General features: G+C 39.3%; 1 protein-coding gene across 6 annotated transcripts in view; it reads left to right on the plus strand.

Moving 5' to 3' along the window:
• The window catches only part of Osbpl6 (oxysterol binding protein like 6), a 216,951-nt gene that overhangs the window by 154,856 nt on the left and 49,624 nt on the right, over positions 1-12,471 (plus strand). For 4 of the 6 annotated variants that reach the window (XM_029557253.1, XM_029557252.1, XM_008855334.3 and 1 more), the window contains 6 exons: positions 839-892; positions 2,451-2,564; positions 2,667-2,837; positions 6,562-6,694; positions 10,418-10,521; positions 11,080-11,172. In XM_029557253.1, the coding sequence (XP_029413113.1) occupies positions 839-892; positions 2,451-2,564; positions 2,667-2,837; positions 6,562-6,694; positions 10,418-10,521; positions 11,080-11,172 (669 nt within the window). The remainder of the gene's footprint in view (positions 1-838; positions 893-2,450; positions 2,565-2,666; positions 2,838-6,561; positions 6,695-10,417; positions 10,522-11,079; positions 11,173-12,471) is intronic. The other 2 variants (XM_029557254.1, XM_029557255.1) reach the window with 2 other exon arrangements.

Raw genomic sequence — 12,471 nt, forward strand, 5'->3', positions numbered from 1 at the left:
GAACCTAGTCAGCCTATCTAGAGGTCTTTGTTTTAGGAGGGTCAGCTGTTCTTCATCTAGCAGCAATTGGTTGTCAATATTCCTTTAGATAAGATTGGGGTCTGCTGTTTAATGCTGGGTTACTATCTGGGAATCCCTTTGGCCATCCTGGCCAACAACTCAAAAGAAGGTATTACCTGTCTGACATTGTTACTTGTTATGTAGCCTTTAGGTATACAATTGGACTCTTATGAAATTATGTTGGCCCTTTTAATCTTTGGTTATACTTTCCTTTTGAGTGTTTGGTCCAAAATAATCTTTAATTTCTTTTACTAATTGCAAAACACAATATATTGCCAAGGTCACTTAAGCCTTCTAGGTAACTTACTAGTAATGGGTCTAGACTAATGGCTTCTGTAATGGTCATGAACATTTCTAGAACGTGTCCATGGTATCCAGGGGAGATTCAGGCGTTTACCTCCAGGGTGAACACTTCCCTGTAGAGTTGGATAGAACTTACAAAGCTACCACAATCATCTCCACTATTTTTCTCACTTTTAAACATCCCAGTGCCATTCATTCAAAAATCTTAGCAGCAGGTCCTAAGATCCCCTCCTCATGAAGATAAACCATGAAGAAAGGACTCCACCCTATTTTGTGTTAAAGAATCCTAGTAGCACAGAAGCAGACCTTTGACCTGCTTACCACTTACTGTGACTGGCCATAGCCAGATACACTGAATTCATATATTGCAGCTATCAAACATATTAACAGCCAAATGCTGAGCAATGTGAATTCATGTGAATGTGTTCTATAATTCACAGTACAAACAGTAACTAGGGGTGTTTGGTTCTTACAGCGCTTTTTTGTCCTGGATAATGGAATGTTAAAGTATTCAAAGGCACCACTTGATGTAAGTAGCTCTCAGAACATGTTTCACAGATTGATTTAGAATTCTACTTCAAGTGAGTAAATACCGTAATTGTGCAAGCTCTGTGCCATAGTTACCAGCTTTGTGCATGTCTGTGCCTGTAATATTTAACAAGCTACCAAACCAGCATGTTCTAGAGAAAGTGTGCTTTATGCTTATGCCCAGGATAGCATAAAATCTCAAACTAGTGCAGAATGGTTTAATTTAACTAGTTTGATGTCTGTTATTAAAACCAGAAGCTTAAACCTAAAAGTGACACATTAATAAAAATCACTTTCTCTCTTAGAGAGAAATAGTCTTTTTCTCTGCACTTTTCAATAAATTCTGTGTTGCATGCCTTTTGAAATTTAAAGCAATCTTTGTTCTTGTCAATGTCCTTTTTAAAAACTGTCTTTTGTATTTAATTTCTGTTCCTTTTATCCTGAGAATCTCAACTCACTATGATTATTCCAAACTCTTTTTAATATGTGCAGTAGTAGTTTGCATGCAGAGCTAGAAAGATTTCTCCTTCCTGTCCTGTGGGGTAGGGGAAGTAACTGAGGACTTAGACTTCAGTTTTGTCCTCATCTCTGCCATGGAGTCAGCTGTGTCCTTGATCAGAAGGAGACAGCCAGGAGGAACTGATCACTCGTGATCTCTGGTCTCAGCTGCCCAGTTTTACCCTGGCAGCTGTCATCCAGCTGACCACTCATGGATGTTCTGGGTCATGAGTCAAAAGTTGACTATTGTTATTTTAGGAATCATTGGAGTTGCCTTATTGAGGACATGGAAGCAAAGCAATCTAGAATTATGAAGAACTGGCATTATTGTTTATACCAAAAATAGGAATAGGACGGGTAGGGTTACATGCTGAAATTGGTGTGAAGTCACAACTGCTTCAAATACCTTAGATCTTGGCTATTTTCTCTTTATTAAAAACAGTGCAGTTGGAGCTGGAGAGATGGCTCAGAGGATAAGAGTACTGACTGCTCTTGCAGAGGACCTGGGTTCAATTGCCAGCACCCATATAGTGGCTAACAACCTTCTATAACTCCAGTTCCAGGGGATCTGATGCCCTCTTCTGATTTGGGTGCACTTACAGACATGCAGGCAATATAGTCATACACACAAAATAAAAATAATAAATAAAAAATTTAATTTCGTAAAAAATATATTAAACAAAATAAAAAGAGTATAGTTATCTACTTCCTGTAGGCAAGTTAAAAACTACCTTGAGCCCTGGGGCTGGAGAGATGGTTCAGCAGTTAAGAACACTGGTTTTTCTTACAGAAGACCCGGGTTCGAATCCCAGCACCCACATGGCAGCACATGTCCGCAACTCCAGTCCCAGGGGATCCAACAGCCTCTTCTGACCCTCCATGGGCATTGCATGACACAGGTGCACTTACCTACATACAGGCAATACACACATACACATAAGATAATAATAAATAAAAATTTTTTTAAAAAGAAAAAACTACCTTGAGCTCACCTCAGTTCAGAACAGAAACACACCAGACCATATATCCTTCCAGTGTATTTATCAATCTTTTAATTTCAGATTCAAAAGGGGAAGGTCCATGGGAGCATAGATGTCGGACTGTCTGTCATGTCAATTAAAAAGAAAGCTCGGAGAATAGACCTTGACACGGAAGAGCACATCTATCATTTGAAGGTGAAATTGCTTTTCAGCATCTATCATTAACAGAGCAATTGTTTGCACCAGTGGCAGACAGAGATTGGTTCCACAGTTACCTTCTCTTCTGCCTTATTCCAGGTGAAATCCCAGGACTGGTTTGATGCTTGGGTATCCAAATTGCGCCATCACCGGCTGTACCGTCAGAATGAAATTGTGAGATCACCAAGAGATGCGAGTTTTCACATATTTCCTGCCACTTCTACAACCGAATCCTCCCCAGCTGCTAATGTTTCTGTTGTGGATGGAAAGGTATAGCTTTGTGTTATTTAAAAAAAAAAAAAAAGTCTGAAAATTGCTTAGAAAACTATGCACATCCCTGTGTCTCCTTTGCAAACACCAGAAAGAAAAATTTGCTTTGTAAACTGACACCCAGAAGACAAGCGACATTGACACTGCAGTTAGTCACAAGCGAAGATGGGGCAGGTGTATGAATCATCAGGTATTTCCTTTGTAATAAGTGCACTGCATCCATTTCTGTGTGGCCTTTTAGGAATATTGCAAAGTAGAGCAAACATTTGTTTATGCAGCAATTAGGTACCTTCTTGGGTGCTAATAAAATGACCCCAAAGTTCAAAAGTGAAACTTACTTTCATGTCCTCAGTTATATACATGCCCCAACAAGAGGGTACTCAATTCCTCCATGAAGTTAATGCAAGTAAGCTGAAGATGGATGATGGTGTAAGTAATATTTCAGTAAGTAAGTGTTATATTAGGTATATGACACTCTTAACTATCTTTCATATAGCCAAGTTCAGAGACAGTAAAGAGCCATTCCAGGATCTAACCCCACATCTGTTTCCAAAATCAGTACCAGGTGCCAGACAGGAGAGATGTTCAAAGATGTTCTTTGAACTATAATAAGCAGAAAAGCTAGAGGTTGGTCTGCTTGAAAGTCAAGGTTAAGACAACAGGCAAGGAGGCAGGCAGCTATTTCTGGCTTTGATTCAATAACTACATTTCCTGAAACGGTCATGTTGTACTGCCCAAGGTGTCCAGCTTCATGCTTGGTACGTGACATTGAGGTTGGAGACACAAGGATTGGATACAAAACATTTCAGTGGTGATGCCATCCCTGCTTGCACAGGAGTGTGTGTAACACCTAGATCCAAGGTTTCTCTGCCCAGAGTTGGGAACCCTCACTGAGAAACAGCAAATGTAACCAAATCCAATTCAGTGGAATGTAACTATGCTTTTGTTATTTCACTAGACAATATTTAGTAATTAAGTTAAACTCCATTAAGTATATTTCACAAGGCTGTCCTGTCTGTTTTATTGTGGTTGCAGCCTTACTAAGAATGATTTAATTACCTTCCTCCTAAGAATAAAGTATTCAGTTCTGAAATAAAAGAGAACAGAACAGAAGGCCAGAGGGCTAGTATGTTTGGGATCTTGTAGATGCACCCCCTCACCCTGAAAAGTCCCCATGTTTCTCTGGGCCTCCTGGGTTTTCATCACAGGGAAGAATAAATCCTGGTATTAGTTCAAATTAAATGAGGACTGTATCCCAAATAGATCTTTAAAGAGAAAGCATAAATATTTAATTCTTGGTTCTTCCAGCCTCCGCCTGTGTCTCTGGTACAAAGTGTTGATAAAAGATGCATTGTTTCTGTCCCTCATCTTATTTATTAAATAACTTGGGTGATATCTGAGACTGATGGACTGAAACCCAGACCTTCCCCCACTGTTTGTGCTCATATAAGGAAGCTCTTCAACTCTAGTTTCCTCACAAGGACTGTTTCTCCAATTGCAAATGGCAAAGCTTAGGGATCCAACTCACTGAAAGATATCCATTACATTTATCAAAATACTGAAAAGCACCTTTTATCACTTTGCTTACTTTCCACATATCAAATTAGGAGACTCCTGAACGTTAATTGGTTTGTGGCCCTCTGTGGGTAATAAATAAGTCTGTTTGCTAAGTATGTGCATTGTTCACTTCTTAATAATTTACAAGAGGCACAGTCAGTTATAACTGAATATTAGAATCAAATGTGGACTTTTAAAGACATCACAGTTCTTAGGAAGTAAGTTTCTGTTGTTTCCATTTACCACACACCCTAATATATACATAGTTTGTACAATTTTATTTCACATAAAATTCTTTTAATGGAAAATCTATCAGCTATAGATAACTTGGCAAGACTACCTATTGTATAATTCGCAGAATGCATTCAGAGTATTCTAAGGCTGCTTGCTCATGGATACTGTATTTAGGAATTACACTTGTTTGACAGGACCTTGACCTAATCATCAAGGCACAGACAGCTTTCAGGAAGGAAAGCCCTTTAAGCATGAGTTAAAAGGATTAGAATAAGGACTCTGTACCAAATACAACCTTCTGGGTAATTTGAAGTGACTGGGACCACAGTGTACTTGAACACTGTCCTCTGTGTTGGAGGATGGAGGCAGCACCTTAATGACATGAATTTGGCCTTCACTGAGCTCTTACCATTTAGGCAAGACTTGTTCTTTCTTTTTTTGTTGTTGAATATTTTATTAGCATTGCTTTCTTTAAGAAATAACATGATTACGTTGAAAATCTTTATATAGGTTCAATAATTTGGAAAGGGAATGAATAGCAGACTCACATGATGACAACAGTGACAAATTTCACATTATTTTTGAGGCTCGGTAGTGTCAGTAAATAATATTTAAAAATTATAGTAGATGTAAAATTGCAAATTTACATTCTAAAATACAATTACATATTTTAAAAAATATTTTATTATTTTTTATGTGTATGCACATATTGCCTGCATGTAGGTAAGTGCACCCATGTTGTGCAGTGCCCACGAAGAACAGAAGAGACTCAGATCCCCTGGAACTGGAGTTACAGACAGTTGTTAGCTGCCATGTGGGTGCTGGGATTCAAACCTGGGTCTTCTGCAAGAACAGTCAGTGTTCTTAACTGCTGAGCCATCTCTCCAGCCCCACAATTACATATTTTTAATTTGAGGATTGTGTTCATTTAGGTATCATAGTACTTTCTGTTTCTTTTTTTTTTTTTTTTAACTTCCCAGCTGGCCTGGAACTTACTATGTAGACCAGGCTGGCCTTGAACTCACAGAGATCCCCCTGCCTCTGCCTCCTGAGTGCTGGGATTAAAGGCATGTGCCATCACTCCCAGCCAGACTATGATTTTTATTTCTGGAAGTTCAGTTAGGTGTTTGTAAGGCATAGGTGAAGGCATACTGGGGCTGTAGAAGAATAATAGAAAAAATAAGCCATCCCAGAGAGATAGCAGTTAAGAACACTGGTTGTTCTTGCAGACGACCTGGGTTCGAATCCCAGCATTCACATGACAGCTAACAACTGTCTGTAACTCCAGTTCCAGGGGATCCAGTGGCCTCTTCTGTCCTCTGTGGGTATTGCATGACATGGGTGCACTTACCTACATGCAGGCAATACACTCACATACATAAAATAAAAATAATAAAATATTTAGGAAAAAAATAAGCCAGCCCTCAGGGGAGGTAGGAGGTCCAGTCTTTCTAGAGAATCAGTCCTCCCAAGACTGTAATCTGCAAATGACAGAGACCTCCTCCATCCCCAGCATAAGAGGCAAAGCCACTGCCACGCACAACCTGGACCTTAGGGGAGGAGGCTAGAGGGAATACAAGCTACTCAAAGAAGAATGAAACTGCTACTCAGCATCAGGAAATCCCCCATCCTCCACTCTGGGCGACCATCAGCCTACCACCAGAGGAATGTGGAACTGTGACTCCCTGTAAGGGATCAAAGCTCCAGGCTCATGTGAGGAGACCACAGCTCCAGCTCATGGGACAGGACCATCACTCCAGCTCACAGGAGGGGATCACAGCTCCAGCTCATGGGAAGGGGACTCTTCTCTTTTTGAATGTGCCCTTCCTTTCTCTTTTTAATGTCATGATCAGAACACTTATATTTTCTAGTAATATTTAAGTTAGTGTTCCTGCTCTATACAGATCTTGCTTCCTCTCTTTGCTTGTCACAGATGCAGCCCAACAGCTTTCCATGGCAGTCCCCTCTACCATGCAGCAATAGCCTCCCCGCAACCTGCACAACTGGCCAGAGTAAAGTGGCAGCCTGGCTGCAGGACTCTGAAGAAATGGACAGGTGTGCAGAAGGTTAGTTCCTGTTCCTGGGGCTGTCACAGTAAGCCCCAAACAAAAAGCTGGTCTGAATTTTAGTGCTACAGTTTCCACCTAACGGCCTGATTACCCTGGCCTTTCCTTTCTGTTTTATATTTTTCTAGATCCTTCTCTGTTCCATAACCCGGGCTGTTTAACCTGTCAATTGTCTTGGCCCTCACAAGTATATCTGAGTTTCTCCCTTACCTGGCTTCCACCCTCTTCACCCTTCTCTCAACTCTTTACCAGTTCCTTCTGGCCACCTTTACCTGGCCCTTGGGCCCTGAAGCGCCCTCTGCTCCCACACCTGGACCCTCTGTGCTATGGTCCTCTCGAGGTTCTTCCCACAGAGTCTGCTCCTGTGTTGCCCATGGAACAAGTATATTCCTTAACACAGCGATGTACAGCAAACTTCCAGTGATGTTTCACTCTCAGTCAGCTTTTAAATTTCCTGACTAACCCACAATTCCCTCACTGTTCTGTCTCTGAGCTACTTAATCTTTTCCTTTCTCCAACTGACCCAAACTTGATCTGCAGGCCATTTCCACTCTGAGACAGTTTTCATTTGATCTTCAAAACAGAAAAACAAAGGCAGCGAAGAGAATCTTTGATAAGACTCAATTGATTTTTTAGATGAGCTTGAGACACTGTAAGGATTAATTTTTGTTCTTTTATGAAATTATATTAAAAGGAGATGTTAGATAACTTTTGCTGTTTTTATTTAGAAAAAATTAAAATTTAGCATCTGTGTTAGTCCTCCCAACACCTCCACCATTTTTTCAGTGTGTTAACTCAAAATCTGCAATTTTTTCAGCCCTCTGAGACACCAACCTCCCAAACTTAATCCACATGTGAAACTGTGATTTAAAAGGGATTTTATATTCGTAGTCATGACCAGTGACATCCCATTAAAAGGTTTTCTTTGGATGTCTTCACTGCACAGACTGTAGAGTAACTTTTGTTTTGGGGGAAAGAAGGCAGATCTCACTTTCAGACAACTCCATTGCAGAAGTCATTCTATATCAGCCTTTCCTATTGATACAGGAAAAAAGGGCCCCCACCCCTTTAAGGGTTCTTAGTCTTATTCATCAGAGAATTTAAGAAAGGATTCAAATGGAAGCTTAGGACAATTTTATTAGAATTTAGGGGGAAAATCCTCAGGGCAGGTATGCTGTGAATCTTAGCAGCTGCCTTGAGGAGGAGAATGGAGGGGAGAAGGAAAAAAACATAAAGCCATTCTGGTTTAGAGCCTGTATGGAAGTCAGACATGTGATAGACTGTCAGCCACAAGGACTCTATCTAGTACATGGTGGGAAGGGGAAGGGAGCTTTAGAGAAAAAAAGTAAGAAACCCCAAATGATGGGGCGGCTCAAAGCATTAGGAAAAGCATAGTTACAAAAGAGAGATGAAGAAAAGGAGAGCTTACACTTCTGAAGAATTCAGAAAAGCACACAGACTTACGGAAAGTACATACCTATAACCTAGTTAGAAGCACTGCATTAGGAGGTGGGGATGCTAGGAGGTGGGGATGCCAGGCAGGAGAAGTTCATCACCTCATTAATGCACTAGGTAGTCCACCCATCTATTTAGCACAACTTAAGTTGAACCTGCCTTCCTGGGGGTGGTCCTGTGACCAGGTGACCTCAAAAAACTGGAATATTCACCTTCCATCCAGGCCAAAAATTGTTATTGTCTTGACCAATTTTAAGGGGGTTTTTGCTACTGTAACACTATGGGAAGGTTAGGGACAGGAACTCCCCTACAGCTAGTAAAGGGAGCCAAGATTCAAACACAGACATTCTCACTGCAGAGCAAGTGTCTGAGCCTGGTGTTGGCCAACCCCCATGTCTCCCCTGAGGATTGCTATAAGAGGACTCCTCGTATGTCAGTGCTGCTCACCTTTTGACTCTCCTCAGTGTTCACACAACCAGTTCCAATCCTGTCATTTATTTGACCACTCCTTAGCCCCCCCTTCCCACCCTCTCCCACCCACCTCCTTCCCTACCTTTCCCTGTGTTCCATCCCTATCTTGCCAACCCAGACCCACCGTTCTTGTCTCTGGCCACACAGCTTTGCCACTTCAGTCCCTGACTCTGCTACTTCATCCCTCTCAGAGGCTCATGGGATATTACCTCTCCAGCCTAGTACCTGGGCCAGTACTTAGCAGGCATTATTCTGTTGTATTCAATCATAAGGTATTGTGTTTAGCCTACTGGATGAGGGAAAATGAAACACGTTAAGGTTCAGGAATTTGTCCAAAATTGTAGAGCCACCCTGATGGAGAGGTTGGGATTCCTGCCAACCTCATTTGACTAATCCAAAGCAAATTCACTATATAATGCTTCCTCAAGACTGTTAGTTCTTAAAATAGCTCTTATGCAAACCCTCTTCATGTCTTCTTATTGGCACCAGGTGTCAATCTAGCCTGCTTAGCCCAACATTCTGCAGCCAGGGTGGATCTGGCCCTCCATATCCTTTCACCCTTGTCTTTGGTAGACTCGACCAAACTGCTGGTTCCTGAACATATCTCCATTTTCTTGGCTGAGTGCCTCTGAGCAGGTTGCCCTTCCCAAGCTGGTGTCCTCTCTGCTATTCCCCACCTTCCTGTTTGGCCAAGACCTTCCTGTCAATCTTCCAGACCCAGGGGAAAAAAGATCTACTTTTTTGTAACTCTGCCCTCAATCTTGTAAATCTGCCTCAATCTGGAAACTCTCCTTTTTCTAATCTCCTACAAAACAATCTATACTGATCGTTTGTCCTAGTTTGCCTACCACTGAGATTGGTTGTAGTTTAAGAGTAAGAATATTTACGGACTGAAGAGATGACTCAGCGGTTGAGAGCACTGGCCACTCCTGCAGAGGATCTGGTTCAACTCCCAGCACCCACATAATGGCTAATAGCCATCTGTGGCTCCAGTTCCAAGGGATCCGATGCCCTCTTCTGAGCCTCACTGGCATTGCACAACACGGGTGCACTTACATATGTGCAGGCAATACATTCATACACATAAAATTAAAATAGTAAATAAAATATTTTTTAGAAAAAGAGTAAATATTTTATATTTATTTTATTGGTTGCATTTAAAAAACATAACATTTTATGAAACCCATTACATGTCTGATTTATAGTTCTAATAGTTAAAGTAGCTGGCCCTTTTGTACAAGTTCAGACCTTAAATATATAGGGAAATTGTTTGGCTCTTAGAGCATATTTTTTTCCATAGAGATAAAATTTAATTTAGTAAAAGTCTGCAATAGACTCATTGCCACATTATTATTAGAGTGAATAACAGATATGTTTAATTGATTTTTATGTCGTTTTTCTGAACTTGACTGTGGCTCCACCCAAATTTTGAGGCAACCACCTTGTAAATCATTTTAGCGAGCAAGTAGCCAGGCCCCTAAGAATAAAACCACAGGAAGTTCCCCTGACTGTCCATGTGACAAAGCCATCAGCACAGAAAAGTGAACACACATACTTGAGATGTCAGAGGTGTCTACATTAAGTCACAGCTGGTGAGAACAGACTTTAAAATCATCTAACCACCGGTGACTCTGTGGTTCTGATCGAGAGAGGGATGTTCTTCATTTCTCCCGTATCGCCGTCCCGTAAACACGGGTCTGCCCAGTCATATTTACCGCAGTGTGGACTGAGTTTCCTTTATTACCATTACCACCATCTCTAGCCAATTCTAATATTTTTGTTTCTGATCTTTATTAGATCTTGCACATTGTCAGTCAAACCTTGTGGAACTTAGCAAACTCCTGCAAAATTTGGAGATACTCCAGAGAACTCAGTCAGCACCTAACTTTACTGACATGCAGGTAAACATAACTGTTGCTGGTATCAAGACTTAAGATACATAGTCTTCACTGGATTGTTCTATGAATATACAAGACTCAAAAGGAGAAAGGCTGTAATCAGACATATATTACAATATCTGTAATAATGCAAATATATAGTTTATATGATAGAGTTATTCTTAATTCTTTTGAAGCTTAGTATCGTTGTGTTAAGATGAATTTTAAATAGAGTACACACTAGTGTAGCAATACATATGAGTTATTCTCTCATGTTTCTTTTGCATTAGAAATGATAGTTTTGAAGTTAAAAGTTCTAACACTTTCAGAATTATGACCATCTTTTAATGTAGAAAAGATGTTCATGATCTCTAATGTTGCTTTCATTTTGCATATCAGAAAAATAACTTTCACCATTACGTTATATACTTCTTTGCTTTTAATATAATGTCTTTCTGTCCTGAGTGGTTTGCTTTGAGGTTCTAACAACAATTCTTTACTAACTTGCTGTGTACTTTGTATGTGTATCATCTGCGTGAACTTAATAATCCTTTGTTGCTTTTAACTATTTGTGTAATGTAGGCTAACTGTGTAGATATTTCAAAGAAAGACAAGCGGGTCACAAGACGCTGGAGAACAAAAAGTGTCAGCAAAGATACAAAAATACAACTGCAGGTACAGCTTTGACTTTTCTTTCCTTTGTGTTTCCATTTACCTTTAAAGTATCATCTTATGTATCAGTTACAGATCCATCGGTGTGAGCTTGAAGGGATAGCTTAGCTACTTTAAAGCTAGTGCTTTTCGAGCAGAGTTATAGTATCTGAAATAATGAGAAAAATCTTACTTATTTTAGTTGATTGAATATAGGTGCAAAGAATTTGAGAGAATGGTTAAGTTGATATAATAAGTGTACACAGGAGTCAGTAGTCATAGCCTTTAAAACATTCAAACTTAAGCAGAAAGTTTCTTTAAAATCTAGACTGAAAATCCAGTGGACTGTAATGGACATTCATTTAGATATTCTAGATGTTAAAAGCCTCTTTTGTAGGTGAACTTTGTCCAAAGTTTTATCTATCTAGGAATTGTAGAAGGTACTATAGATGAAAAATCAACAAACATTTTAGTGTGATCACTGTGATTCTCTGGCCATTTCTGTTAAATTTTCTGAGCTTCATTTGCTCCTGGGCAAAATGATGGAGTTAATTTAATGATCACTGAATTCTGTTTCAACTCTAAAATTCTGTGACTCTACAAATAGAGATAGTATTTGGCCTATAACAATCACTTTAAAATCTAAACTATGGCTCATCATAAATTTACTTGAAATAAGAAATTTAATTGAAACAAATCAAATTTTTTAAATAAGATCTTCTTATGTTATTGTATTTCAATGATACAAAATATGGTAAATGCCTAAAACCTCTTATGTCATAAATCATATTACTTTCAAATCTTAACTAAAATCTCTATTGTTCTTATATTAGCTACATATTATAGATGATTGTTTACCTGCACAGTTAAAGTTAAATTTAAAATGCAGCTTTTTAAAAATTGTACTTTGCCAATTTAGATCCTAACACAAGGTAAAAGAAACTACTCTTCAGAGTTCTTCAGTTTCTTCTAAAAACTTAACAGAAGTATTTGTTCTGTAATTCCTACAGCTTTAATAATATCTTCTGTGTTGTAATTCTGAATGTGTGAATAATAAACTGATACTTTGCTTCCTAATCTGATATATTTCATAATAAATTTTTTGTCTGTTCCTTTGTTGAATATGTTTTTATGTGTTTTCCCTTCTATTCATAAAATTAGTACTGCAGGGAAAATGTGCCAAATGATTCCCAAGAAAATTACCTAAAATTGCCTTTGGCAGTCTCATTTAATTTTGAGTTTGTTATGAATGTCTAGTCTTGTGTTTGTTTGTTTATTTGTTTGTTCATTCATACGTGGCTAAGATAATAAAATCATTTTTAT

This window comes from Nannospalax galili, unplaced genomic scaffold (genome assembly GCF_000622305.1).
Source record: "Nannospalax galili isolate Female #2095 unplaced genomic scaffold, S.galili_v1.0 scaffold346, whole genome shotgun sequence".
Classification (NCBI taxonomy): Eukaryota; Metazoa; Chordata; class Mammalia; order Rodentia; family Spalacidae; genus Nannospalax; species Nannospalax galili.